Raw genomic sequence first — 26759 nt, 5'->3', positions numbered from 1 at the left:
TCGGGCCGCCGTCGATACCGTTCGCCCGTGTACCAAAACCCCAAAGTGTCAAGAGAAGGACGTTGCAAGGTCGCGGAATGCTCGCCACTTGTTTCTCTCTCTCTCTCTCTCTGTGTCTGTGCTCACACTCGCTTCGCTCGCCCAGCTGATGAGCGCTCTCGCGGTACACGCGAACGCGCTCCCCCGCGCGCTTAGTCGCGTTCTCGCAGCTGCATAGCAAACATCCCGCGGCACCGTACGGCATGCGTTTCTTATGCTCTGTGCTATGCTTTGTGTGCGTGTACAGGCAGATGCGCGCATGCGGGTTGTCGTTTGGGGACTTGAGTGCTTGATGCTATGCCGGTGGTGGTTAACCAACGGTGGACTAGGATCATTTCAATAGTTCCACGCCTCGTTGTGTAAATTTGAGTAATTTAATTCTAATTGACCGTTCACCACAGCCACTGCAAACAATTGCTTTTGCCTAGCTGCAGCAGCTCTAGACGAACACACATCGTCCTACATGCGCTCCTCGGCTTCCCGTTTGACAGATGAGCGCGTAAAGCGAGTGAACTTTCACTCTCGTTCGGTTCGCTCTGCTGAAAGAGAGAGAGAGAGAGAAACAATCAACAAGCACCCGAGAGATGGAAGGCAAGATATCTCTCTCCGGGAGCGTTCTTTTCTCTTTTATTTTTGTTTGCTTCTTGGTAGATACTGGCGGGTAAATGCACTTACAGCAATGCAACACCCTTCAAGCAAAGCTGTAATTATGGAGGAAGTTAAGTTATAAGAATACCGATAGTGATGATTAGATTAGATGATAAGATGGAGGGCAAATCACTCAGAAAAGGTGCTGCTTTGAGGAAGGATAAATAAAAGAATTGTTTAAATTCTTGAGATAAGAACCCACCATGCTAACACTATCTGAACTACAGAAGATAAGGTGATAAGGTCCATAAGAATAATCTGCTTTTTTTTTTAAATGGAAAAATGCTATGCATTTTTTGTTTGTATATTCCAGACAATCGGGAACTTTCGACACAATGCCTTGGGAACTAGGTCATACCAGCGGTTGGCTTTGTTTCCTGAGGCGGAGATCGATCAACCCAGTGCAACGACCTCATGTAAATGACCTTTGTGGCAGGCAGGTGGAACACACACACATGCACTGTTATCTGCAGGAAGTGCAATACACGTTATCAAAAAACGGCGAATTCGCGGATGCAGTTTTGGGACTGCAAGATGACGCGTACGTGTGTTGATTGCGCCATTTAAATTTGTGTAAACAGATTAAATTTTTTAAAGCTTATTTTCAATTTTGGGAAATAACAGGATTCCACTTTCTTGACGAAATTTGCACTGATGCTCACCTCACTCGCTTTTTGTTGTGCAACATCATCATGCGCGTCCTCCCCAGCTGCATTCGAGCGTGCGTGCTGCGTGCGGACGGCGGACGGACACCACGTGCTTCTTCACCTAGAGTTGAATGAATTCGAAACGGCGAATAAGGCGAGCACATCACGCTAAAGGTTAGCACGCGCCGAGTGTCTTGACGCCTTGGAGGGAATTCCAATTTTCTCCGAAGCAGAAACATGCGCAATGGCACGCCGCCCCGTTCCATGCTGTTTGTGGGAACTTTCAACGTATAAATCCTTCCAAACGCGTCATATGACGTCACTCGCGAAAACAAACCCAAACCCTGAACGCCCATCTCCCCTTCCCACCAGGACCGACAGAATGGACAGGCGCACGCATGGCAAAAATGTTTTGCGCCCTTCACGGGTACACGGGCTGTGACAGTTTCGGGTAGGCGCGGACAGTTGTTTTTATGTAACAAAATCAATTCGGCCCCATAGGCCCCAAGAGCCCGAAAAGGCCCACCTCACACAAAAAAAAGAACGACCGACAAACGGCCGGCCATTTGTTTGTTTTGCCGGGGTCACAGTGTGTTTGTGTGTGTGGGTTGGCGGCATCACCGGAAGTTTGATTTGGTTTCCTGCTTTTTTGTTTTGTTTTGTGCACCAAAGGTAAGAATGCATCAGCAGTAGCGGCTGCAAAACAAATCAGCCAAGTGACACAGACACACACACGCTAGTGGGGATTTTTTTGTTGCTGCCGGAAGTAACCCCCAGCAATGACAATCAGCAGCAACAGTGCGCTGGTGCTGCACAACCGGTTCAAGAACATGACCCGCCGGTTGCGCTTCTCGCCGCGTAGACGCCAGTACTGTGTGCTGACCAGTGCCGCGATCCTGCTGCTGGTAGTGGTCGGTGTCGTGGGCTACCTGCTGACCGGCATGCACTACTGCTTCGATGTGCTGGTCGAGTGGAAGGTGTCTGAAATAGTAAGTAAAACGTAAGCTCAATGTAAACCGTCTCCTAAGGCTCGCCTCACGCATTTCCCAGTGCAATCAGTATTACACGAACGAAGTGACCGGCTACATGTGTCCGGAGCTGTGTGCCGGCGATACTATCTCGGAGTTCCACTGCCCGCCCACTGCCCACGCGGCAGCGTATCCGTTCAATGCGCATCGCTTTCTGGCCCGCAAAGCCCAACAGTTTGTGGTGGTGAAGGTAAGTTTACGAAAATGTTTGATGAGAGCTTCTTACCGAACACTGGTTCCCCATACCTCACCCTGCAGCATGCCGTGCCGGATGCAAGCTACGAGAAGCTGTCCTGGATCGACAGCCACCGGCAGGAGGAACACTACCCGACCGAGCAGGAGTACGGCGGTATCGTGCGGCGCTACATCGAGCTGCGGTACGGCGTGCAACTTCCGTTCGACAAGCTGGCGGGGCTGCTGGCGCTGAAGAACAAAAACAATCGCATCCTGTTCCACGCCAGCATGCGCAACAGCTGGAACCTGATCCAGAACAACGAGTACCTGCTGAGCCGGCTGTACGAGGAGAAGGAGATCTTCCCGCAGGTGCTCGGTACGTGCGGCGAGCTGTTCCTCACCGAGCTGCTCGAGACGGTGGAGTTTGTCGATGAGGGCCGGTACCATTTTACCAACCACATCGACCTGTCCAAGTGGCGGTACCATCTGAAGGTGGCCGTGCTGGTGCTGGACTATCTGGACGAGATGGGGCAGAACCGGTTCCAGATGTGTTCGGTGGTGCTGGGCGGGTTCGGGATAAGTGACAGCCGGATGAAGTATCACGACCTGCGGTACATCAGTACGGAGGCGACCATCGATCGGCGGCTGTCGGATGGGCGCACGTGTGCGGTGGATGCGGACTGCAGCTACTACGATTGCCGCAGCCGGTGCAATGCGACCAGCCACCAGTGTACGGCCGGTTTGCTGAACAACAATCTGCAGATTGTCTGTGAAAAGGTAAGGGGAGTGTTAGATTGAGTGGGAACAGGAAGGTACGATTGAATGAGCATTTTACCTTGCTTTTCCCGTAGATATTTCGCGGCACTGCCGAGGAGCCCGGGATCCTGGTGACGGAGAAAAGCTCGCCCCGGTTGCTTCGCATACTGGATCGGTGCGCGCGACCGGCTAGTCGGTCGGATGTGGATGCCGCCCGTCCGTGGGGCCCTTCGAAGACGCTGAAGAAGCAGCTGTACAACGAGCTGACCAGCATTTACGAGCAGCTTGCCTCCTCGCTGTACTCCTAACTTTAGGGTGCGCTTTCGCACCGGGAATCGGCGAGACGCGTTAGTCAATTGCAGTGATAATCAAAAAAACATGTGCGCACAGACACGTTGTGCGTACACGTAACACGATGGTATTAAGCGGAGTTGCATTTTGGTTGCAGTTCTCGGAGACAATCTCTCTCTCTCTCGGCGTAACGATATTCTTTACAATATTCTTTCAACGCTTATTAACGGGCTATGTAGTGCAGTGCATTCAGAGGTGAAGTAGAGTGAATAAACCACACAGTAACAGTATTGTGGACAAATCGACACCACCGCTGCCAGGGAAGATCTTCGGACGTGTTCGGCTGGTATCAGTTGGAATGGCGTACCTTTTTTTCGTAGTCAAAATTCCTTTAAACACTTTATTTAACCTATCTACAACGAAACAAAGCGCATCATTAGCCCACCGGATCGGTGCTGAGCGTTACCTGTAGCCCGTTGCCTTCGTGTCGCCGCGTGTACGATTGGCCCGCCGGCCACAGCGAACGCCACAGCTGCTCGATCACGGCGAGTAGTTTCGCGTACCGCTGCTCATCATACCCGTGGACGGGCAAAATGGCATGTATCTGCTGTGGGTAGCGGCCCGTCGGGCTGTGTTCCATCGATAGTATCGATTCGTCCGTTTCCAGATCCACCCACAGCTGCACGTCATGGTCAAAGCGTACCTCTTCTAGGCGGAACACTGCCCCAGCACAGCACCGCAGCAGGGCCAGAAAGGAACGCTTCGTTAGGGCAATATTGAGCGATAGGTCGAGCTGGGCCAGTGCGGGACAGTTTGGTCCGAGGGCGGGAAAGAGTGAGCGTTCCAGCTCATCGTCCGACAGCCGACAGTTGGTGAGGTTTAGTACACGCAGCCCGTCCAACCGTGGCCGCTCGGTCAGGGTTTGCCAAAGCTTCGGCTTGAAATTATCACAGTGCACGGGAAGCGAGTGGAAGTATGCTTCCCGCAGCGCACCGTCGCCTAGCTGCTGTAGCAGGCACGCCACGGAGCGTTCGGTAAGCTTGTTCTCGGAGATGTCGAACGTTTCTAGCCGTCTCACATCAATGCAGGGCGCATCGGTGGTGCTGAATTGTGTCACATCGGTCGAGCGAATGCGCAAAACGCGCAGCAGGGCTAAATTGCTGCACAGTCGGGCGAGTGGGACGAGTGCCGCATCTTGCAGTGGGTTGTGGCTAAGGTCCAGCTCGGTTAGCTGTCCTCCACCGAGTGGTGCTGTTGCTGCTGCCGATGTGCCATCGGTGGGGCTCTTACAGCCAAAGCAAAGCATCTCGACACTCCGGCTGGTGAGCAGATTCATCCGCAGCCGCAATACACGCAGCTGCCGACAGGCGGGCAGATAGCGCACGAGCGTGCCAACGTCATCGTCCGTGATGCCGTTCATCGACAGGTCCAGGTGGTTCATCCAGTCCTGCTGAAAGAACGCCACTGTCAGCACCATCGAGAGCACGTGCTTGGGAGGGACGGGTGTTGCCGGAACGGTTTGCGCAAAGTCGGGCTCGATCGTGATGATTTGATTGCGATTCATCGTTATGAGACGCTTGCGCAGGTCTTTGTCGGTTTCTGGAAAAGAATGAAAGGTTCCATAACAAAAAAGGTCTTATTTTGTAGGCAAGTCTAGACACTAGTGGTGGGAGCTCGGAATCAATTCCGGAGCCGGTTCCGTTGGTGGAATCGATTCCGAGTCCGGAGCCGATTGCGGAGTTGACTCCGTATCTGATTCCGATTTAGTAATCGATTCCGGAGTTAAATCCGAATCAGGTATCGATTCCGGTATCAGAATCGGGTCTGGAATCAGAATTGGTTCAGGAATAATAATCGGATTCGGAATCGGAATCGATCTACAAATCCCAATTTGCTCCAGAAACTGAATCAGGATTGACTCCAGAATTGGAGTTAGCTCCAGAATGTGAATCAGTTCTTGAAATGAAATAAGAAGTTTCAGAAGCCATCAATCAATACGAGAAGCTCCTTGAGAATGGATCGATTGCAAGTGAATTCGGATTCTTTGCGGCTATCAATACGTAACATCATTGGAGCCTATTCCTATGGAGATGCCGAAACTAACTCCGATTTCGAAGCCGAATTTGATTACAGAGCCAATTCCGAATCCGGAGCCGATTTCCGATTCCCGAGACGATTCCGATTCCGGTTCCGGAAACGTTCCCGATTCTGAAGCCGATTCCGATTCCGGAGACGATTCCGATTCTGGATACTATTCCGATTCCAGCGACGATTCCGGAGCTGTTTCCGAATCCGGAGCCGATTCCGGAATCGTACGGACTGACTATCCGGAATCGTTTCCACAAAACTTTGGAGCTAGCCTACTAGACTAGAAAGCCATTTCATCACTACTAGACATCGTACCTAGCTTGTGTTGTTCGCAATACTCTTCGTAGTACTCCTCCAGATCGATATGTTCAAAGCCGGTAATTTGGCCGTGCATTTGTAGCACACCGTCAGTGGAAGCGCTCTGCAACACTACGTTCAGCGTGTCGGAATCGAAGAAAGAATTCACGATACAACCCTCCGCTGGCTTCAGATTGATAATTGGCCGTTTCCCATGATTCCTGCGGGTTGGTTTCATTAATGATTTCATGATTAAAGATTTCATTCCTCCATATCTGTCCCTAAACTCGTTCGATACTCACATTGCATACTGCTTGGCGACAGCTTTGCGCAACCATCCAACCGTTTGTGTGGTAAAAATGAGCTTCTCGTCGTAGCTTACCCGATACACCTCACCATTGTCCAGCCTCACCTGTATCGTGCACTTCTGCGCAGCGTCACGCAACGATGGCTGCGCACGGCATTCACCCGTCTGTTTAATCGGCGTCCTGGCAGGGGAGCAAGTAGTCGACGCCGCCTTTGGTAGTAGGTTTTCCTTTTCCTCCAGCAAAGGACTAGCAACGCGCTGGAAACCCGCCTCGAGCAGTGACGTTTGATGTGTGGAAGATCGCCGACCGTACAGCGAGCGTGATTCGTTCGAGTTTCGGCGCGATTGTGTGCGTCGGAAGCTTTTGGCTGAATTGTTCATTAGCACGATAAAAGCACTGCCCTCCTTGCCATTGTCCTGCTGGGATCGTTTGTCGTGCGAATCGGGCTCCACCTCGAACGGATCGTCATCGTCCGAGTCGAGGAGAGAGTTTAACCGCGCCGTTGGATCGCCACCCAGCTCGACGGCACGACTGGTGGCCGGCAGGGAGGACGAAGATTTACTCCGCTCCAAGCTACCACCAACCAGCGCCGTACGCTGCAGATCACGTATAACGCGACTCTTTTTAGCCGACTGCTTCATATCATCGATCAGCCAATCGTCCTTCTCGTCCTCCTCGTCGTAGTATCTACACGCTGGACGTTTCTTCTGCGCGGAGGTGGTAGGAGCCTTCGGCTCGTCCGCGAGATGGTTTTTGCGCATCGCTTTCATGACGCTAAGGTACTCGGACACACCGGCAGATGTTGATTTCCGTTTGATTACGGAACGATGCTCGCGATCCTCCTCACTGGGCGAATCTTCCGCACTGCTGTAGTGATCGTTCTCATCGTCGTATATGACGTTCCGATGCCTGGCCGATCCACCCACCTCACTGACGTACCCGGAAGAGTTGGTGCTAATGGCCGGCGTCAATCGACTCGATCGTGATGGGGATATTGCTGACGGCGGGATGGATACTTCCAGATCTCCGTTTGAAGTGTGTCGTCTCGTTCCACGACCGATGGTGCTTGTAGGTTTCACAGCCGCTGGTGGTGAGACGGTAATGGCCGCCGCATTAAACTGTGCCACTAAACGCTCTCGCACATCATTATACTGCTTCGTTTCAGCACTCATTAAAGGTGCCTTCAGCTTTTCGTACCATCCATCCAGCATACTTAGGGCGGTTTCCCCGTAATCGTTCCGCAGCGTTGCGTTCGCTCCACGATCTAGCAGCACCGTTATCACGCCCAAGTGCCCGTTACGGCAGGCGTCGTGCAGTGGCGTAATCCCTTCACAACTCGTACCACCCTTATCGTTTATGTGCGCACCACGGTCAAGCAGCAGCGCGACAATCTCCGCATGTCCGTGTATACACGCTTCGTGCAGCGGAAGCCACCCAGCATAGTCGCGCTCATTGACCGGATGGCCCAGCTGGAGCAGCTGCTCGGCAAGCGTTTTGTTGCCGGAGATGGCCGCCTGATGCAGCTGCGTCTCTCCCTTCTTGTTGCGGCGCACCGTAAACCGTTTGCCACGCTTTCTTCCCCTCAACGATGTGTCCGCTGCGGACGCGTTGTTTAAATCTTCCCCGATCGTGAGCGCAGGATCACCGTCAGATTCGTCCGAGAGGTCCACCTCCAGATCGATCTCATCACCCACGTTCGGAGTATCATGTTCCGCATCGGCTGCTTCCTCTTCCTCCTCGTCCACGTCGTAATCTGCCAAATCAAGCGATTGGTTTGCATCCGGGAGCTCTTCACTGTCCGGCTCGACGGTGCTCGACAGTTCGATACCCTCCGCGATCGCTTCCTGCTCCAGCTTGTCCGCCATCAAATCCATACAGTTGGCACGCAGCAGCTTCACAGCCCGCTGCACCGGCACCCGCTGCAGCTCGATCGAGTTCAGCTTTTTGCCTTCATCCTTCGCCTGCAGATAGACGGTCTGTATCGTGAAGAACGATTGCTTCTGCCGCTCGTACAGCTTGGCAATCTTCATCAGCGTGTGGTACGCTTCCTGCGGCTCGTGCGCTATGATGCTGTGCTCCTTCCACAGGTACTCCAGCGCCTGCTCGTACTGCCGGTTGTCGATGTACGTTTGGTAAAGGCTCACGTAGCACGGCAGGAGCTGCCGGTCGGCCTCACCGTTCGCTTCCGCGCACTCCAGCATGCGTTTGTAGTAGTCGATCGCTTTGCTGAAGTTGCGCAGCTTGCACGCCCCATCACCCATCCGCTCGTACAGCTCCTTGCGCCGGGCGTAATTCGTCGCATCTGTTGTGATCAGCTCGTCCTCCATGCGGCACATGGCGACGAGCACTTTTAGCTTGCGCGCGATCCGCTTCGCATCACCGGCAACAGGTGTCTTGAGCCGGTAGGCACGCTTCAGCGCTTGCCGCGCACTCTGGAAGTCATCCATGCGAAGGAAGAACGTTGCCATCAGCGCTAGCGTTTGGCACATCTTGGCCGCCCGGCTTGGCAAGCGCGATGCAACCTCCAGGCTTAGGTTGAGCAGGCGCAGCGTTTGACCACAGTGTTCGCCCCCGTCGCCGGGTGCCGGGTTGATTTCGCACCGCGAACTACACAACGCCATCGCGTTATAGCACGTGTAGAGCAGCTCGAACAAGTCCGCTTCCTTCGCCAACCGTATCGCCCGGTCCATCTGCTCCTTGGCACGGTCCGGTTTGTTCTGGTAGTCGAACGTGAGCCCGAGATTGAGATGCGCACGGGCCTGCATGTTGATCAGTTCCGTTTTCGACAGCACGCGCTTCAACTCGTCACAGATGGAAAGGGCCGTACGGAAGGACTTTTCTGCCTCGGCCAAATCCGTCTCCGATTCGGCCGGTTTGCCAAGGCGCTGGTTCGATTCCGCCCGGGCCAGATACACCCGCCCAACGGTGGTGTGCGCTTCCTGCAGTGCTTTCGTGTTGCCTTCCCGCTGGGCGGCCCGCATGTACGCGTGCACGTTGGTGAGCGCTTCCTTGAACTGGCCCAGCGTGCAGTGCATCTCGCCGACCATCCGGAAGGCGAGCCCACGGTCCATCGGTTTGTGCAGCTTCTCGTACGCTTTGGCCGCCAGCTTGTACTCGTTCAGGGCGCGTTGATGCTCCTCCCGATCTTTGTACAGCTCGCCGAGCATCAGGCACGCTTCGGCCAACGCACCATAGTTGTCCTCGTTGGCGTACTTGACCTTTTTCTTCAACAGTTCTAAAAGTAAACACAACAAACAGCAGCAATCAGCCGACAGTGCCTTCCAGGGGCTGGAACGCCGATACAAGATCGAACGGAAGAACTTACTCTGCTCGCGGTATTCCATCGTGGATGGTAGGAGTATTCACAATTGAAACTTAAACTAATATATAAATAAAACTTTCAGTTAACAGTAATAAAACAAAAATACATGTACAATCTTGGAAACTGCGTCCGGCGACACAGGACCCGCGTAAATCCTCCGCTCCGGTCAATCTGCTGGAGAAACGTCAAAATTCAAGCGCGCACAAATAAAGTGCGTGAAAGTAGCCCGCGCAGCCGTTGGATCCCAGGGGCTACGGCTGCTGTCAGTTTACGGCCTTCGACGCCGTGGGAATGTTGTTCGGTGTGTGGTTTCATAATTTACATTGCGATGAAAAACGGGAAACAATGTAGCAATGTGTAGACAAAGAAAATTGCTTTCCAAAAATAAAGTCGATTGTGCAACCAGTTCCAAGAACCGGTCTTGAAATCCACTCGAGCTTCCGCCCTGCTGCCCGTTACCTAGCAACACAGACGACCAATTATTCAATGTTTACGTTGGTTGACAGCAGATTGGTAGGGGTTTGGGTTTTGGGTAGGGGGTTTGGTGGGTGGTGTGCCTGCGTGTCCACGGGGTATTTATTTACAAAATCGCTTCCAGATGACATTTCACCGTCCGTGAAGGCGATGGATTATCGGGCACGGCCGCGTGATTTTCGGTGCTAGGCTGGGAGGAACACAGAAAGCCTCATTGTTTCGGGTTCGATTCGTCTGCGTGGAATTGTTGTTCGCCTTGTACGACGATGCGGGCTGGTCAAGTGTGCTGCGGTTGCTAAGGTTACGAGGCCCGCCCGCCTGTTTTTGGTGTTGTTAGTGTCGCGTTCGATGATACGGTGAGCGGGCAATCTTGTCGCCGCACAGGAAGCACAAACAGCGATAAGCTATCGAAGAGCTGTTATTGGAGGGGATAAGGAGCGACATCAGATAAAAACACGATCGTCAGAATGCAGCCGTCCACGGTTCGCTGCGGCTCAGCGGGCATAGTGCTGCCGATAGACGAAATGGAGCAGTCCGAGCTAACGGTACCCGACGCGGTTTACGGAACATTTCGATTGCCAACGTTTGTACGGGCGGTGACGGAAGCGCCCGAGTTTATGCGGTTGAAGTATTTGAAACAGCTAGGCGTATCGAATGCGGTGTTTGAGTCTGCTCGACACACCCGATACGATCACTCGCTGGGGTAAGTACGACCAAGCGCACACGAAGAAGAGAATGTGCACTAATATAGTTCCGTTTTTTCGGCTTCTCCAGAGCATGCTACCTGTCCGGAAGATTGCTGGACGCGGTGAACAAGACCCTCAACCCGCCCGTTACCGAGGACGAACGAAAGTGTGTAATGGTAAGTGGAATTCGGACAGAGAGGATAGACATTCCCGTTTGGGTTCATGTGCGGGCTGCGTTTTCCATTACAGTTGGCGGCCGCCCTACACGACATTGGCCATGGGCCGTTTTCCCATCTGTGGGAAAAGTTTGTCGAAGCTTACGGAGCACCTTGGCGGGTAAGTGTGTTGTGAAAATGTCCGTTGAAAAATTCTTTCAAATACCCGTTTCATTTTGCAGCACGAACGTTCCTCGGTGGAGCTGGCGCAGCGTGTACTAGATCGGCTGGAAAACGTCTCGATAAAGCAAATCGCACTAATCTGTGCGCTAATACGGGGCGATGCAGCCGACCTGTTGACGGCGGATCGCCAATTCCTCGCGCATATCGTTAGCAGCGATGTGGACGTCGATCGGTGCGACTATCTGCAGCGCGATGCACACCACGTGCCGGGGGTGATTGAACCGTCGCGACCGTTCCGGCAAATGTTCGATCGGGTGCGGGTCGTAACGGTGGAGGGTAAGGCCCGGCTCGCCTACCACTGGCAGGACTATCCGCTGGTTTATGAAATGGCCTGCGCACGGCAAGCGTTCCATCGGCGCTGCTACCAGGACGTGGAGGTGCTCGGTGCGGAGCTGATGATGCTGGACGTGATGCATGAAGCGGAACGGGCAGGCTTTCGGTTCACGCGGTAAGAAGCAAACCCCGCCCAGCTGGCTTTGTACTATACTAGTTTGTTTAACCTTTTATTTAGCATCGCTTTCGGCAGGAACATCCGTAGGGGCAGCGGCGCGTTGCCCCGGCTCATTCGGACTGTTGTCGACCGTTGAGGGTTGCGTTTTGGGGTCGTTTAGATTGATGGCATTTATGTACTCGGGATAGTTTAGCAGCCCATTCTTGTCCGTATCGGCAAACTCGATGAAATCATCAATGACCTCTGGAAAGTTGGCAAAGCTCGCTTTTAAAACGGATTTTCTTCGGCGATTATATCCCTTTGCCTTACCAATGATATGGTTGAATTCGTCATCGTCCAGCAGCGGTGCACGATCATCGCCCGGCTGGGTCGCGGCACGATCGATACCGTGCAGCTGACCGTCGGATTTGCTGTGATGATGGGTGGCCGCGTGCAGCATTTCCAACCCATCGAGATTGTCGTTATTGTCCGAATCGTGCAGCTTAAAGTAGTAAAAGTTTTTCTCGTCCTCTGACATTTCCGTCAGGCTCTGTTCGCCGATTGGCAATCGCTTCAAGTCATCTTCGAGATGGCTAAAATGAAAGCGAAAGGAGGAGGGAAATCGTACTCCAAATTTCGGTTCCAACCGCTACCACCCACTTACTCTCGCTCCGGTTGCAGATGCTCGTCCAGGTGATGTTTGTCTGCTTTGCGGCTAAACTCGCCCCCCGGATGATGGGGTCCCTTTGCACCTACGGTAGGAATGGGGCCGTGTAGCAGTGTAGCGCACAGAATGATGGAGTGTAACAGAAGGCTGTTACGGTACACGAGGCTCATGCTAGTACCGTTAGCTTTGTTTGTTGCTTTTATTAACACTTTCTACAGATAACTGAATGACTGCTAGGGAAATGTTTGTAATCTATTGAACTGTTTGCATCCTGGCGAACGGGGTTTTGACAGTTTGCTGCACTTTATTATTGTTGCTTCCTTGCGTATCCTTGTGCATGCGCAATGGCAGGGATGCTGCGTACCAGAGCGAACCAGTGTTGCCAGTTGATGATTTGAAATTTTAAATGAATTTAAAATTTAAAACAATTTAATTTAGTTATTATGTCTTTATTGACATTTGATATATATTTATAATTAATTCCATGCTAATCCTTGTTCTTCTTTAAATGTTATTTCTCGCCCACAGTGATGGTAACAGTGAACCACTCTCGAAAGTACACGACAAACCGGAGCTGTTTAGGTATTTAAACGATAATATTACCTCAGAGCTGGCCGCTAGCAAGCTGCCCGGGCTCGACCGAGCCAAAGCTCTCATTGCTCGCTTGCAGAGCAAAGATCTGTACAAGGAAATTATCCGTTTTTCAATCGACATGATCGAAGAGGTAGGTTCGGGTAGAACAAAACCCTAAATTATATGGTCAATTTTTAACTCCAATTTCTTATTTCTTTTCCCAAGGTGAACAAATTCAACCACCAACAAGGCAAACCCATCTTAGGGCAAGCCTTCCGCTGCATAAAGTCTACCAAGCAATGGTTTGGTAGCTTCAATGTTACCTTCTACAAGCCGTCACCAGCGAAAGGTGATGATGATGATGTGGCTGTCGTTTCCCTGGAGGAAGCACGGGACCTGAACCATAGTAATACCGTAACGGGCGAATCGGCCGAAGAGATTAAAGAGTATATTATTTACTGTACCGATACGAACCCGGCTGTGCACAGTACTGCCCAGCAGTACTTTGCCAAACTGCGCGGCGGAAGTGCAGCGAAGGAAAGCTAGTCCGATGTGTATTATTCGCCCTTCGCCCTGTTTTTCGCTATCGTTTGTGTGTGAAATGTTAAATTATTATTTCGTTTTGTTTTGTTTTTTTTGTTCTCTTCTTTCTGAAGTATAAATGATGAAGCTTTTAGTGTTCCCAATACATGGTGAGCTTGGTATAGAATTACCTCAGGAAAAACAGGAAACGCGTACATCACCCATTTTCAAAGATATAGATATATTTATTTTAGTTCGAGCGTGTGTGTGAATTGATGTGAACCAAAAAACAACAGAAAGCAGAATTTCAAGAGATATATTAAAGGTTCGGTATTTTTTCGGAATTTCAAATTTAAAATACGGTTTTCGGGTTTTATTTTCTTTCCTTCTTAAATTCTAGGACAAAACACTCAAATAGCACAGCTCAAAGAGCCTTTCTCAACGTTGTTGTAAATTTAATATTTATTTTACACATGTTTCTCCTGCTAACGACACAAAACAAATACACCACCGACGATGCCGCGATCGTCGGCTCCCGCGATCTCCCGGCTGATCGGTGGTTTAAACATTCTTACGCCGCTCGATGGTGGGCCCCTACACGCTAAATGAATAGTTTATACATAAATAATGATGCTGGTGTGGGAATGTTTCAGTGTGTGCTTAAGGGAGTGGGGTGTCTGAGTGTCTGTGTGTACGTGTGTGTTGGCCAGTTGGCCATCTTTATTTCTTATCGTAGCTGCAAAGCACCGGCAGTGCTGTTGGGAGCGCGCGCGCGCGCGTGCCATAAAAGGAACAGTTTTCATTTGAGTGGTACTTGCGTCGCCAGGTACTGCTTGTAGAGCCGCTGCTTGCAGAACTGGTAGAACTCGATCTCCTTGGTGAAGTTTCGCCGGACCAGATTTTTGATCTCCTCGCTGACCGGCGGCTTGAAGTTGTTCTTGTTGATCTTCTGCAGCACGTTCACCTCGTTGAAGTAGACCGAGCTGGCGCCGCTGAAGAACCGCGGCACGTACTTCTCCAGCACGGTCAGCGTGGTGTTGAGGTCCTCGAGTACGCCCACCACCGCGTACTGGCTTTCGACCGCGTACTTGGCCCGCTCCAGTGCACCGGCACTGTTGAAAGGGCTGATTGGGAGAAAGTAAGCAAAGCAAAAACCAGTTAATACATCGTGCCACGTGGTCAGTGAAAGGATTACAGGAGAGCTATACTTACAGACACTCTTCACCGTGCCCGCAGAAGAACAGTGTCTGCCGGCGGTGGTCCCCGATGCCCTCGTGCACCGCGTTCTGCGAGTAGGTGCACTCCGGGTCGCCCTGCAGCACGCACGTCTCGAAGTCCTTCTTCAGCCAGCGCGGATCGGGCAGCGGCAGATCGGGGAAGGCTTGCTTGCGCTCCACGTAGTACCAGGGCGCCCGGACGTAGTAGTACCAGCTGATGATGCGCTCGACCGGATCGCGCACCATGTTGACGTAGATCGGCATCGGCAGGCCGAAGCGGGTAAAGTTCGTGTAGCACACGTGCTTGACGTAGACGGAGGGCACCGGCAGGTCCATCACCATCTCGGCAAGCTCCTGCTGCCGCTCGGGCGCCAGCCGGATCACTTCGAGCCGCTGGACGACGTCCCGGTGGAAGGTGTAGTCGTTGCGTACGGCTAGCCGGCGCAGCAGCTCCATGAACGTTTGGCTGCCGACCTTCGGCACGCGGTTGAAGAAGATGATCGGCACCTCGGCCCGGCGCGTGTTGTTCAGCTCCGTTGCTTTGAGCGTTTGCATCTGGAAAGAGGGAAGAAGGGGTTGACGATGAAGAATGGTGATGAAGAGGGGGGTTTTTGATTCTGTTTTGTTGTCGAATAGAACGAGCTTGAATCACAAAGGGGTTTCTGCAGAGCGAAAGTATGAATATTTATGAAGCGAAAGAGAAATGGCAAAGACAAATTCCATCTCGTTCGTGACAATAGTATGATGGGTAAGGTAATTGTTGCTCATCAAACTCTGTGTGTGTGAGTCGAATGACGGGAAAGGGACACCAAGAAGCACCAAGAGCTGAGAGATTTGCATAAAAATTAACAAAATTCCTCTTCTCACGCGTTCCTCCTCAATTCGGAGTCGTTGGGGTTTTTGGCATTGAAAAGGAAAGCATTGGATTGTGGGGTTTCTTTGGGGGGATGTTTTTTTGGTGTCATTTTAACAGCATTTGCGTGTTTGTGGCGCTTTGGAGTAGGTCAGTTGGACGAAGAAAGTGATCATTGGTGTTAACGTTTGGAGGAGTTTAATGGAGAAGAATAAATGGAAGTTATAATTAAAGAAAACTGAATTTTGTTTATTGTACTTTCCCCGTGCGCCTTATTATTTCTTATCCTAAATCCCATCACTTAGTGGATTTAAGGTAACAAAAAACACTAAAGTGGATTAAAGCTACATCAAAGAAAGCATTAAGATAATAAACATCAAGACCCCCGTTAAACTCAAGTAGGCCATGTGTAATCGTCGGTGTACGTGCTTATAGTTGCACCTCATGAGAAGCGAGAAGTCAACGTGTCTTCACGTTTAGCGTGTGTTCCTCTGTGGGCATTTTTCCATAGTTCAAGCCAAATAATGATTTGCTGTCCGCGTTTGAAGTGATAAAGCGTCTCCATTTCCAGATCCCCGCAAAGGGAAGGTAAGCCTGCACAAATTTTCATCTTTTAATGGACATTATGGGTGAGCTTTGTTTCGGGCTGCCCTCTTTTGAGGCTGTTTTAGTTTTTAGGTGCAACTTGAGGGTGGAGCCCAAACCCGGAAGGAGACACGATTTGTTATCACCACCTGTGTCAACCCTCCCCCCTCCCCCTCTCGCACAAATGGACACATGTACACATCTCAAGATTGGAAGAAAATTGCCCGCTTTTTTTCTGGTTGTTCTCGATGACCTACTTCCTGGGCCCCGCGAGCAGTTCGCTAAGCGTGAGCCCTTGGCAGAAGACAAATATTTCGGTAGCAGGACAATTTTGGAGTGGCACACCGGGTGTAACGGGCCCATAAAACGGTTGAATTATGGCTGCACGTGTCAAAATCGTTTGCCAACAAAACGATGGGAAGTGTGGAGCGCCCTTTGTGGGATGGGGCCAAAGCTTTCCCCCCCCCTCCAAGTGCTGGTGTAACGGGTGTAGTAAGCAAACCTTGCTAAACGATTTCTGCAATGGGGTGGGATGTGTTTTTTTTTCGCTCTCGCTCTGTGCCTTCTTTCGCGTGTATCTTCTCGCCCGCGAACGGGGACCCTAGACCAGGATGCATTTATTGTCTGGGGCGCAGGCATCGTTGTTCCTGCTAAATCTTTGGCGACAACCGCGTGCACAGAAGCAAGCAAACCAACCGAACGATGGGGAAAAGACACACACACACACACACACCCATACGCTATTCGTGTATGTAAAGTGGCACAACATCTTGCAAAGATAAATTTTCCCCGCTTGTCGGGTCGCAAGGGGCGCCTTCGTAGCACACAAATAGAGGGTGGCGTATTTGCACCATCCTCCCTTTTGCACACGGCACCAAATTGCAACCCGGATGGGGAAGGAGCCTTTTTGTAATAAATTCTGTCCACCAACGCTTTGCCTGGCTGGCTTCTCAGGCCGCTTAGTTGCTGGTACGATCGCTTAACGATCTTTGGGGGGCACACATCCAACCAACGGTCCGAGTACGTGCAAGGATCGTTAAGCTTTGGTGCGGGAGTTGATGCTCCGTTTTCCCTTAACCGACCGCCATGTTTGACTTTCATGTTTGCAGCTTGCTTCTTCAATTATGTGATTCTATCTCCCTCTCCTGAGGGAGCTTGCTAAAAAGGGAAATTAAGAATGCAGATTTGGAGCATTCAGTTTTTTCCTCTTTTTTTAAAAAAATATATTGGGGAGGTTCTATTCTACCAAAATTGCTTTTCTTTGCTTCTCAGTGTGCCAGTGCCTTTCCAATGATTGATGTTTGATTAACTATTTCTGGGGCCGTGATCCGACAAAACTTAATTCCAGCTTTTTTTTCTCTCCATATTTCATAGTTTCCCGTGAGCGATGTCTTCGAAGCGGTGAAGTGAAATGGGGAAATTGGAATAGTCATTTTTTGTTGTGGTGCCTGTAGTGGTTTCGGAATTTCAACTTTACCTGTCCGGTGCTTTTAAGATAGTTGTACGTATGATGCAGATTGCCAATCAGCTCTCGGTCGTGGTGCTGGAGGTGCTCATCCGGATGGTGGCTTTGGTTAGCGCCGGCCGACACTGGAACAGAAAGAAAAGGATAGAAGAGATGAATGTCAGAATCTCCGGAAATGCCTCTAACGTATGTGTTGTGCATTTCTTTTTTCTCGACTGCTGCCTTTCTTCAGTGGAGAATAATTCGGTTTCACTTCACCCCCGTATTTTCCGTATTTTCCCGGAAGGAAGCAATTAGTATCCGTTTTCCGGATGGGTCGGTTTTTCTTTCTGCTCGTTAGACGGAGTGTGTTTCTCGTTCTGTGATGATGGTATCTGTTATATACTTAGTTGCCAGACTACGATGTGTTCAGATTAATAGCTTTATTCCAACTGACTATTCTATAAGGTTATAAATGTATACTACGATCGTACAATAACTATTCTATATGGTTGTACATGTGTACTGTGATATCCAACATCTCCCCCCTTATGGATTCGGCATCCAGTAAGATTTGAACCGTTCTGGTAATTTGATAACTCTTCGACTTCTTTCCAAAATTGATGCTTGCTGCTCTTGCTGTTGAACAACTGGTTCTTCTCCCTCGGATTCTTCTGCGTTGTCATTTTCGAAACTAATGTTACCCAATTCAGAATGATCTGGAGTTGAACAGAGTGTCTGAGATGCTAGTTCAGTATCGCTTGATGTTGTTACAGGTTCATCACAGGAAACAAACTGTGACGACGTTGATTGTTGGTCTGACGGTAAAGGTGTTTTCAAACCAAAATCATCAAGCAGTACAGATAGTGGTGTTGAAAATTCTGCCATGTTTTGCCCGTTTGCCAATCGAGATTTCAGCTGGTTGGTGTGTGATCGTACTAACTGCTGTTTTTCTTTAAGGAAAACGTTATAATTAACGTTGCCGATTTTGTCGATTACGGTTGCTGCTTCCCACTGCCAGGAGTTTCTACGATATATCTTGACATAAACAGCATCGCCCTGTTGATAACATCGTTTCACTGCCCCGTGCTTTTTGTTGAAAAATTCGGCTTCCTTCATTCTGTTCCTCGGCTCAACATTTCCGTGCTCGCTTGGTTTGAGGAGCGACGATATAGTTCGTAATGGTCTAGAGAACATAATGTCAGCAGGAGCTTTTCCATCCAAATCTCCAGATGGTGTGGTTCGATATACTTGAAGGAAAGTGGTTAGTGCATCTTCGAGAGATTCCCCTCCCTTGCGAATTTTTTGAATACTTCGTTTCAGTGTATCCACAAATCGTTCAGCTAACCCGTTGGATTGCGGATGATATGGAGCAATGCGCAAGTGGTTGATGCCTTGACTAACGCAAAACTCCTTAAACTCGTAACTGGTAAATTGAGTACCATTATCAGACACGAGAACTTCTGGCACTCCGAAAGTTGCGAAAATTTGTTTCAAAATTCTTATTGTTGTTCTCGCAGTTATTGATCTGGTAGCGTAAACTTCCGGCCATTTCGAGTGTGGATCCACGATTACAAGGAAGTGGAATCCGTCTACTGGGCCTGCATAGTCAATGTGTACTCTGGACCATGGTTTTGATGGTATGGGCCAAAATTCCAAAGTTGTCTTTGTCGGTGTTTTCGCTGTAATTGCACACGGACTACAACATTTAACAAAATCCTCGATTTCTTTATCAATACCAGGCCAGTAAACATAGCTTCGAGCGATTGACTTCATTCGAACTATCCCTGGGTGTCCTCGATGAAATTGTTGTAGAATCTTTTTTTGAAATATATTTGGTACAACAACTCTGTCACCAAACATCACGCATCCTTGGACTATTGATAATGATTCGCGCCTCGCGTAGTAAGGTTGGATTGCAGTTGGAAGATTAGTGGAACAATTCGGCCAACCTTCACGAATGAATTTGCAGACTGCTTGTAGTGTTGAGCTTGAAGCGGTTGATTTACGGAGTGCTTGAAATGAAATCGGAACCTTCTGTGATGTATCGGACAGAATGCTCGAAAGGTCATCTTCTAAAGTCAGTGTTGCAATTACGTACTCTTCTTCCGGCTGCTTGTTTCGGTCAATCAATCGTGATAAAAGATCTGCGCATCCGAAATCTTGTGTGGACACGTATTGAATTTCGAAATCGTAATTCAACATGGTAAGTGCCCACCTTTGCAAACGGTTAGCGGTATGAAGTGGTATACCTTTTTTTGAACCAAAAATTGAAAGTAATGGTTTGTGATCCGTGAGCAAAGTGAAATGACGTCCAAGCAAGTATTTGTGAAACTTGCATACTGCGTAAACTAATGCGAGAGCTTTTTCTGGTTGTCCATAGTTCTGTTCAGCGGGTGTAAGTGTTCGTGACGCGTGTTGAATTGCTTTCATTTTTCCATCAGTAAATTGATGAAAAATGACTGCACCAATTCCTGTGTTTGATGCGTCCGCAGCAACGATGATCGGAAGTTTTGGATCGTAGTGCGTTAGGAGCAAATGTGACTGAAGTGCTTCCTTAAACTTGACGAAAGCTTCCTGACACTCTGGCGTCCATTTCCATTTCGATTCCTTCTTAAGCAGCTGATCCATAGGGTAACGTAATTCGTGCAGGTTACGAACGAATCTTCCGTAAAAATTCACTGCTCCAAGATAAGATCGTAGCTCGGACACATTGCTTGGTGGTGGAATCGAAGCAATTGTCTTGATCTTTTCGGAATCTGGACGAATACCATGCTTATCTACAACGTGTCCCAAGTACACAAGTTGAGTCTTGCAAAAATGGCATTTTTCGGCTTTTACGTGAAATCCGTACTCCTTAAGACGTGCGAACAAGGTGTTGAGTGAATCCTTGTGTGATTTCATATCCTTGCCGAAAACAATAACATCATCAATGAATGATCGCACCCCAGGAATATCAGCTATCATTCCATCTACGAGGCGTTGGAATGCTCCTGGTGCTGATTTTACACCTGGTGCGAGACGATTGAATCGGAATAATCCACGATGTGTATTGATGGTTAGTAAATGCTTTGAATCGTCGTCAACTTCGAGCTGAAGATAGGCATCGGACAGATCTATGATGCTAAAGATGGTGCTGCCGTTAAGTTGCGAGAAAATTTCTTCTGGTGTTGGTAATGGATAATGGTTTGCCTCCAACGCAGCATTCAATCCTGTTGAATAATCGGCACATATTCGAACACGTCCATTCGGTTTCCTCACCGCCACAATTGGAGCTGCCCACTCGGAGAAATCGACAGTTTCAATTATGCCCAAGTTTTGCAATCGAGTAAGTTCGGCATCAACCAAAGGTATTGTGTTAAAAGGTACAGGACGCTTTTGGCAGAAAACAGGCTTTGCGTTTGATTTGAGGTAAAGCTTAACCTTAGTTTTCTTGCAATGCCCCAATGTATCCTTAAAAACATCCGCATGCTTCGCTTGAATTTCTCGCATCTGCTGGTCGATCGATTCTGTTGTTAGCTGATTACAAATCGTATCGATTGGAATGGACCAAAGCTCGAATAGTTCAATCCATTCTATCCCAAGCAAGTTTAGGTTAACTGCTGTAGTGACGAAACACCTGCCTTGTTGGGTCTGGCCGTTGATGTTGATGGTGCACTGGAATTCGCCCGATAAATGGAGTGGCTTACCAGATGCATTGATGGCCTGAATCGTCACTGGTTGGATGTTCGGTGAGCCCAACTTTTGCCATGTTTGTTGTGAAATCACCGTAATATCACTTGCTGTGTCGAGCTGCAGATTGATTGTAACGCCGTTGATGGTTGCAGGAACAAATTTTCTTTTGCTGGAGTGTTGAGTGATGTGATTGACAATATAGACACCTCTGGCATTCAGTTTTCCTTGATCACTTGTTGATGGTTTCGTGTTAGTCTTCTCCTCCCCGGCAGGTTTGAATTTTGAAAAACATCCACAGTAGCCTTCTTTGTGACCAACACGATTGCATTTTCTACACTGGTGTGTCGAGTATTGGCAATCTCGAACAAAGTGCATTTGACCGCAACGCCAGCATGGTCTGCGAGGTTGCTCTGATGTTTTTGATTCTTGATACCGCTGTCGATACTGTTCGTGATGGTGATGTTCTGTCTTCTCATGTAGAGCGTTTACCGTTGTAGATGAGTTTGGCTGTTGCTCAACTATGGAAGTATCTGCTTTCAAATTGACGAGTTTTTGGAAATCGTCAACCAAATTCTGCAGTGTAATGGGCGCATCTGCAGTTTCGGCATCAATGCGACAGAGTAGTCTGGCTCGTATGTCTGCGTAGGTTTGACCTTTCAATCCACAAATAAATACTAAACACTTGAAATGGTCAGCCTTCATGTTGTGGAATTCTGAATCTTCACAAGCCCGGTTCACTTTCGCCGCGTAACTAATAATGTCATCTGCTTCGGTTTTGACGAGCTGAAGACAACGGTAACGTCTGCTAAAAAGTGAACTCTGCGACCCGAAAATTTTCGATAATGTTTGCACAGTTTCCTTGAAAGTTAGCTCCTTCGGAAGTTTCGGGAGGATGTAATTGGTGTACTGGTTGTGTGCTTGTGCATCCAACTTCCTCAGTAAAAGCCTGACCTTAGCGACATCTTCGAGTTCTTTGGCATCCGACTCGAACAAATCTTCATAACGTCGAAACCATTTTTGAAAAGTTCCTCCGTTCTCTGGATCGAAAGTAAACTCGGTCATGTTCATTGCCACGAATCGTTCCGTATTATTTGTACCCGTTGATGTTTCTGATAGCTTCTGCAGAGCCTTCAAAATCTCTAATTGAATGTTCTGATTTTCGAGAGACATTCTTGCTTTTAGTTCAACTATCCTCGTCGCCAATTGTTATATACTTAGTTGCCAGACTACGATGTGTTCAGATTAATAGCTTTATTCCAACTGACTATTCTATAAGGTTATAAATGTATACTACGATCGTACAATAACTATTCTATATGGTTGTACATGTGTACTGTGATATCCAACAGTATCAATTATGATTGCATCAATTTCATTCGTCATTTGCTGCCTGCCTGCTGTGTTGTTTGTCTTTGTGCTGTCAGGCAGTTCAGAAGCGAAGTAGGCCATCGTGCGCTTAATCCTGCCGGAGTTTGTAGTAGGCTTTGAGGGTGCAAAGGACAACTGCGCTGGCAGTGTTTCATTCTACCCCAGTTAAAGTAGAATTAAGTGTGCTCCAGGAATTTACTTTAACATATTTTTCTGCCCACAATCTCCCAGTGCCCAGTGGAGTGTCCCAGTGATTGGAGTAGGTAAAAGTCCTTACCGGAACACGTACCCAAAGGAGAGAGAAAAAAAAAAAGCAAGTAAGTCGAACCAGTGGGAGAATAAAATTACTTTAACTACTCTCGTCGGACAGACAGGCCGGGTCCGGGCTCTTGCCGTAAGAAAGGTCACTAAAGTTTCAGTGCTCGTAAAAGCTGCAAACCGTAATAATGTTCCCCGTTTGTAGCTGGAGCTTCTGATGAGCTCCAAGGAATGTTATACGGGCCTCAGGAACGGTCGCGTACCGAGTTTACTACCTCAAGATGTTTCTGTTATGCCTTTTCTTTTCTTTTTGGAAACATTGCAAACGACTTAAGAACGGGTCAGTAACGAATGGCGGAAAAACAAAATCGAAGACACTGGCGATGAGACTCCAGCGTTTCGGGGTAGGACTGGAGTAGAAGTCATCTTCCTCCGTGGACTCTCGGTTAAAGTTCGTGACAAAATAAACGTTCCTCATTACGCAGATGTCCCGTTCGCTGTTTGCGTGCTCAACTGAGCGCGAACTTTTAAAACTGGAACTTCACCCAACACGGGACCGAATGAATCGGCTAGCATGGGGGGAAAGGGGAGGGGGGGGGGGAGGAGCGTGTCTTCACTAGCCCTAATGCATTTTCTTTTTATGAGTAATAGGGTAGTGAGTTTTCTTGCACCCCTTTTTTGTACCGGTAGGATTGTTTCGCTTCTTTATCGTTTGTACACACTGCAGGGGGAACGGGGTTGTAAATTTGGAAAAATCACGTAAATTCTTACCAGGAAATAGGTATGCTCAAGTGTATGATGAGATTATGTAGCGTTTGTAGGTACAGGAAGGTGTACAAGGGCGTTAATATACACTTTTTTCTTTTACAAGATATTTCACAAAGATATTTGGAAACTATTCAAGAAGATTTGGTATTCAAAAGTAAACAACGAATGAGATTGTTACCTTATTTACGGGAAATCTTATGAAATATCCAAGGAATGGTAGCTCAGCACGTTCCATATCTGTTTTTGGAATACTGGGCAAGCTTAAAGGTGTGAACGTGCCTGAATAAGGTAGATGGAAAGTTCACATCGTGGGCCTTTGCTCGTTTACACTGGCTGGAACCTTGCCATAAGAACACAAGAGGCAGAACACCAGTACCTAAATGTGTCGATGGATTTTTGCCACCAAACTCCACTTATGTCTCAAGGAATATTGCCCGAACCGTTTGCAAAGGCTTTGGGAGAATTCAGTAAGACAGCAAGGACCTTGGTAGGGAACTTCCTAGGGTGTAAACCCCCAGTCATCTCTTCTTCTTCAGTTGTATAGTAAGTTTTTGCTACGGGAGACGGTCCACTGATGGCTTGAAACCACGATCGGCACGTTGTTAAATCGTGTGAGGAGACGACTGTACTAAGTGTCCGCCCTAAGTCAACTCATATCTCACTGTTCGATGATGGTTTAAACCAAATTGCTCTGTATTGATATCTATATTGATCGCGCCTTTGAAGACACACAAAGGTCCACCAATTACCACCCAACCAATGCATTTCCCATAGAATTTTTGAATCAAATTATAATCAAATTGTGCAACGCTAGAAGTTGGCACCATGTCCAATGAAAATAGTTCTAGTGCACACATATTGCTCTAAATCATATATGAGACGACTTCATTCCTTCGATTTAATTGAAGAAGAAGATAGAAGGACCAAATTTGGGTTGGCAGTAACGCAGCGGCTTATCAGACTTCTGTTCGGAGGCATTGGACGACCCAATCTGGAGAAAAATCCTTTTAATCACTTCACATGAGCAAAGAAATCCTGACAGGCCTTAGTTGTAGATGCAACTAAGCATAGACGCTTTTAAAAATAAATCTTCTGAAGAGTCTTACACAGCTCATCAATGACAGTGTATGTTACACCCATTGGGCGTCTAAAGTGAACTGGGTCACACAAAGGTTTTGATTTTTCCCACCCAGCGCACACACAATATTCACTGACGAATCAGGGGACCGCTTACTAAGGCTTTCATCCTGTTGGCTTTTTGCACTTGTGTTGATGTACTCGCTCGAAGGCACACTCCCACATTCGCTAAGACCCCTGGAAGGCATCCTTTTACATCCCCGACGAAGTTTGTGCACATCGATCAAACCAATTCGTGGGTGGCCGAGCGCTGTGAATGGAACGGAGCCGAACCTCAAAGTGTGTGATGACGATGTGACGTGAATTTGACCGCAGAGCACTGTCCCCCCAGTTTCGTTTCCGAGGATGTCCAACACCGCAGTTTATGTCCCTTTTGTGTGTTTTCCACCTCCCCCCCCCCCCCCCAGGGAGAGTGAACCGCACACAGCGGTATCGTCACTGAAATGGAACCTCTATCGTCAGAATGGTGGAGAGAGGGTAAGGTCGACTGCAGCAGAGACGGCTGCAACGTACTGCATCGTCGCTTGAAATCGACAATACATCAGCGGTTGTCCGCAGCAGCAGCGGAACCGGAAGGCTGGGCTGGAGTGTGAGCAACCCTGAATCCGGACAGAGCCGACCTGCCGGCTCCGGGGCTCTCTAGTGACAGGCAGCAGCAGCAGCATCGCTCGATGCAACGTAACAACGCAACATTTATGCTCGCTTATTCACGGTTCGTTAGCGCTGTTTACCAGTTCAACAGTCGTGTTTTGTGTTAGCGCGGTCAAATTTCCGATAAAGTATTATAACCTGGGCACAGAAAATGGGATGCTGTACATACCGCAAAGAACAGTTGGACACTTTTTGGAAACAATCGTACCGCCCGTGTGCTAACCGAAAGGGCGTAGTCCGACTCTATTCGCCCAAATTGAACTCGTTGGCGAAGGAGGCGAGACAATGGACAAAAGGAAAGGGGGGGGGGGGCATTGGGTTTGCATCCCTTACCCTGTTCCCTTTTGGGAACCGGTCACCCAGTTCCGGTACGGTGAACCGATTTGGGACCGCCGTAGCGCCGTAGCGCCGTTTCCAACAAATCTCGGAAGGTCTTGCCAGCAACTGGAGCCGGACGGCGATGGAGAGGAAGGGAGCGAGTTTATGCATGGGCTCGTAAAATTTAATTTCCGTCCATTGTTTCGCGTCCGTCCGAGACACGACGATGTGGTGTGTGTGTGTGTGCGGTATCAACGCGGGCCCTGGCCATGGAATTTTCGCACCCGGGCCCGGTGCGCGATGGAAATGATGGCCGGTTTCCGTAGAAGCTCTTCAGAATTTCCGCATTTCCGTAAAGCTGCACTAGCACGAGGCAGCAGCAACAGCAGCAGCAGCAGATTGCCGCCGGATGTAATGTCGTAAATTTTAGCCCAAGATCACCACAAAAAGGGTGGGCAAGGGTTACCGAATGGATGGTGCATGTCGCTCGCCGAAGCTATCGATGGGGGCTGATGCTCTAACATTAACACACACAAGGTTACTTACGGAATCGATGCTTTCGGTGGGTAAAAAGGTGGCCGGCCTTTGTACTCACGTTTATGATCACTATCAATTCCCGATTGCCGAATCCCAATTGTCGTTCCGACGCAGGCAGTTCGGTACAATTGGGATTGCGATACAGCAGCTCCCAGTGCTGCTGGTGATTATTATTTCAAGGTGCGAGAAATCGGTTTTTGGGAAAAGGCACAAAAAAGCTCACAATTGGGCCACAACTGCCTGATTGGTATCGTATTGACGCAGGACGCCGGGCCGTAACGTACCTGTAGCTTTGCGTAATTGGTTCCATTTCGAATTGAGTTGGATTTGATTTGATTCCGTCGTTGGAGCCATCTTGTACACTATTTGGGAAGATAGTTCAAGCTCAACTCCAGTGAACCTTCCACTAAAGATTTCATGAACAGCTAGAATATAATAGACATTTTGCAGTCTGACAGTCGCACTGCTGGGAACGTGCAACAGGAATGTGGTGCAACCCGGTATGAACGATTCTTTGCACCTTTGCAGTAATCAGTGATGCATTGTTGCGAAGGAATCATTTACCACCGAGACATTCCCGGGTTCAGCACTCTTATGAAT

General features: G+C 49.0%; 5 protein-coding genes across 9 annotated transcripts in view; 2 read left to right on the top strand and 3 right to left on the bottom strand.

Annotated features, from left to right (window-relative positions):
• The first annotated feature begins 84 nt into the window (after positions 1-84).
• On the top strand, positions 85-3888 carry LOC120896291 (divergent protein kinase domain 1B). 4 transcript variants are annotated; one of them, XM_040300293.1, is made up of 6 exons: positions 85-922; positions 1001-1228; positions 1312-2323; positions 2385-2552; positions 2621-3313; positions 3388-3888. In XM_040300293.1, the coding sequence occupies exons 3-6, from the start codon at positions 2114-2116 to the stop codon at positions 3598-3600; spliced, it is 1284 nt and encodes a 427-aa protein (XP_040156227.1). In that variant the 5' UTR covers positions 85-922; positions 1001-1228; positions 1312-2113; the 3' UTR covers positions 3601-3888. The 4 variants fall into 4 exon arrangements, with proteins under 4 accessions (XP_040156227.1, XP_040156230.1, XP_040156226.1 ...); XM_040300296.1 differs by having other exon boundaries at positions 85-1228; positions 1312-1785; positions 2007-2323; XM_040300292.1 differs by having other exon boundaries at positions 85-1228.
• An 81-nt stretch (positions 3889-3969) lies between these two features.
• Positions 3970-9806, bottom strand: LOC120896285 (tonsoku-like protein). The gene is made up of 4 exons (XM_040300283.1): positions 9602-9806; positions 6271-9511; positions 5987-6189; positions 3970-5182 (listed from the first exon to the last, which is right to left on the bottom strand). The coding sequence occupies exons 1-4, from the start codon at positions 9618-9620 to the stop codon at positions 4020-4022; spliced, it is 4626 nt and encodes a 1541-aa protein (XP_040156217.1). The 5' UTR covers positions 9621-9806; the 3' UTR covers positions 3970-4019.
• A 99-nt stretch (positions 9807-9905) lies between these two features.
• Positions 9906-13706, top strand: LOC120896290 (deoxynucleoside triphosphate triphosphohydrolase SAMHD1). Of its 2 annotated transcripts, XM_040300290.1 has the most exons (7): positions 9906-10111; positions 10197-10775; positions 10847-10934; positions 11008-11094; positions 11156-11604; positions 12782-12977; positions 13052-13706. In XM_040300290.1, exons 2-7 carry the CDS (start codon positions 10540-10542, stop codon positions 13370-13372), a joined length of 1377 nt encoding a protein of 458 aa, XP_040156224.1. In that variant the 5' UTR covers positions 9906-10111; positions 10197-10539; the 3' UTR covers positions 13373-13706. The 2 variants fall into 2 exon arrangements, with proteins under 2 accessions (XP_040156224.1, XP_040156225.1); XM_040300291.1 differs by lacking the exon at positions 9906-10111 and having other exon boundaries at positions 10167-10775.
• Positions 11628-12563, bottom strand: LOC120896293 (multiple coagulation factor deficiency protein 2 homolog). The gene is made up of 3 exons (XM_040300298.1): positions 12251-12563; positions 11917-12179; positions 11628-11850 (listed from the first exon to the last, which is right to left on the bottom strand). The coding sequence occupies exons 1-3, from the start codon at positions 12421-12423 to the stop codon at positions 11660-11662; spliced, it is 627 nt and encodes a 208-aa protein (XP_040156232.1). The 5' UTR covers positions 12424-12563; the 3' UTR covers positions 11628-11659.
• Positions 13707-13788: 82 nt separating the features above from the next.
• LOC120896292 (heparan sulfate 2-O-sulfotransferase pipe) overlaps positions 13789-26759 on the bottom strand; it is a 121772-nt gene continuing 108801 nt past the window's right edge. The window contains exons 3-5 of the mRNA XM_040300297.1: positions 17481-17593; positions 14561-15120; positions 13789-14472 (exon numbers count right to left, since the gene is read on the bottom strand). Coding sequence (XP_040156231.1) covers positions 14148-14472; positions 14561-15120; positions 17481-17593 — 998 coding nt within the window. The 3' untranslated portion in view covers positions 13789-14147. The remainder of the gene's footprint in view (positions 14473-14560; positions 15121-17480; positions 17594-26759) is intronic.

Source organism: Anopheles arabiensis, chromosome 2, assembly GCF_016920715.1.
Source record: "Anopheles arabiensis isolate DONGOLA chromosome 2, AaraD3, whole genome shotgun sequence".
NCBI classification, from domain to species: Eukaryota; Metazoa; Arthropoda; class Insecta; order Diptera; family Culicidae; genus Anopheles; species Anopheles arabiensis.
This window is presented reverse-complemented; position numbering and strand designations above follow the sequence as displayed.

Coding starts and splice junctions, on each gene's coding strand:
- LOC120896290 (XM_040300290.1), top strand. CDS start 10,540: ATGCAGCCGTCCACGGTTCGCTGCGGCTCAGCGGGCATAGTGCTGCCG. Junction 10,935..11,007: donor ACGAACGAAAGTGTGTAATG/GTAAGTGGAATT, acceptor TTTCCATTACAG/TTGGCGGCCGCCCTACACGA. Junction 12,978..13,051: donor CAATCGACATGATCGAAGAG/GTAGGTTCGGGT, acceptor TCTTTTCCCAAG/GTGAACAAATTCAACCACCA.
- LOC120896285 (XM_040300283.1), bottom strand. Junction 6,190..6,270: donor GTCGCCAAGCAGTATGCAAT/GTGAGTATCGAA, acceptor ACCAACCCGCAG/GAATCATGGGAAACGGCCAA. Junction 5,183..5,986: donor TTGCGAACAACACAAGCTAG/GTACGATGTCTA, acceptor ATTCTTTTCCAG/AAACCGACAAAGACCTGCGC.
- LOC120896291 (XM_040300293.1), top strand. CDS start 2,114: ATGACAATCAGCAGCAACAGTGCGCTGGTGCTGCACAACCGGTTCAAG. Junction 2,553..2,620: donor AACAGTTTGTGGTGGTGAAG/GTAAGTTTACGA, acceptor CTCACCCTGCAG/CATGCCGTGCCGGATGCAAG. Junction 3,314..3,387: donor TGCAGATTGTCTGTGAAAAG/GTAAGGGGAGTG, acceptor CTTTTCCCGTAG/ATATTTCGCGGCACTGCCGA.
- LOC120896293 (XM_040300298.1), bottom strand. CDS start 12,423: ATGAGCCTCGTGTACCGTAACAGCCTTCTGTTACACTCCATCATTCTG. Junction 12,180..12,250: donor CATCTGCAACCGGAGCGAGA/GTAAGTGGGTGG, acceptor CTTTCATTTTAG/CCATCTCGAAGATGACTTGA. Junction 11,851..11,916: donor CGAATTCAACCATATCATTG/GTAAGGCAAAGG, acceptor CCAACTTTCCAG/AGGTCATTGATGATTTCATC.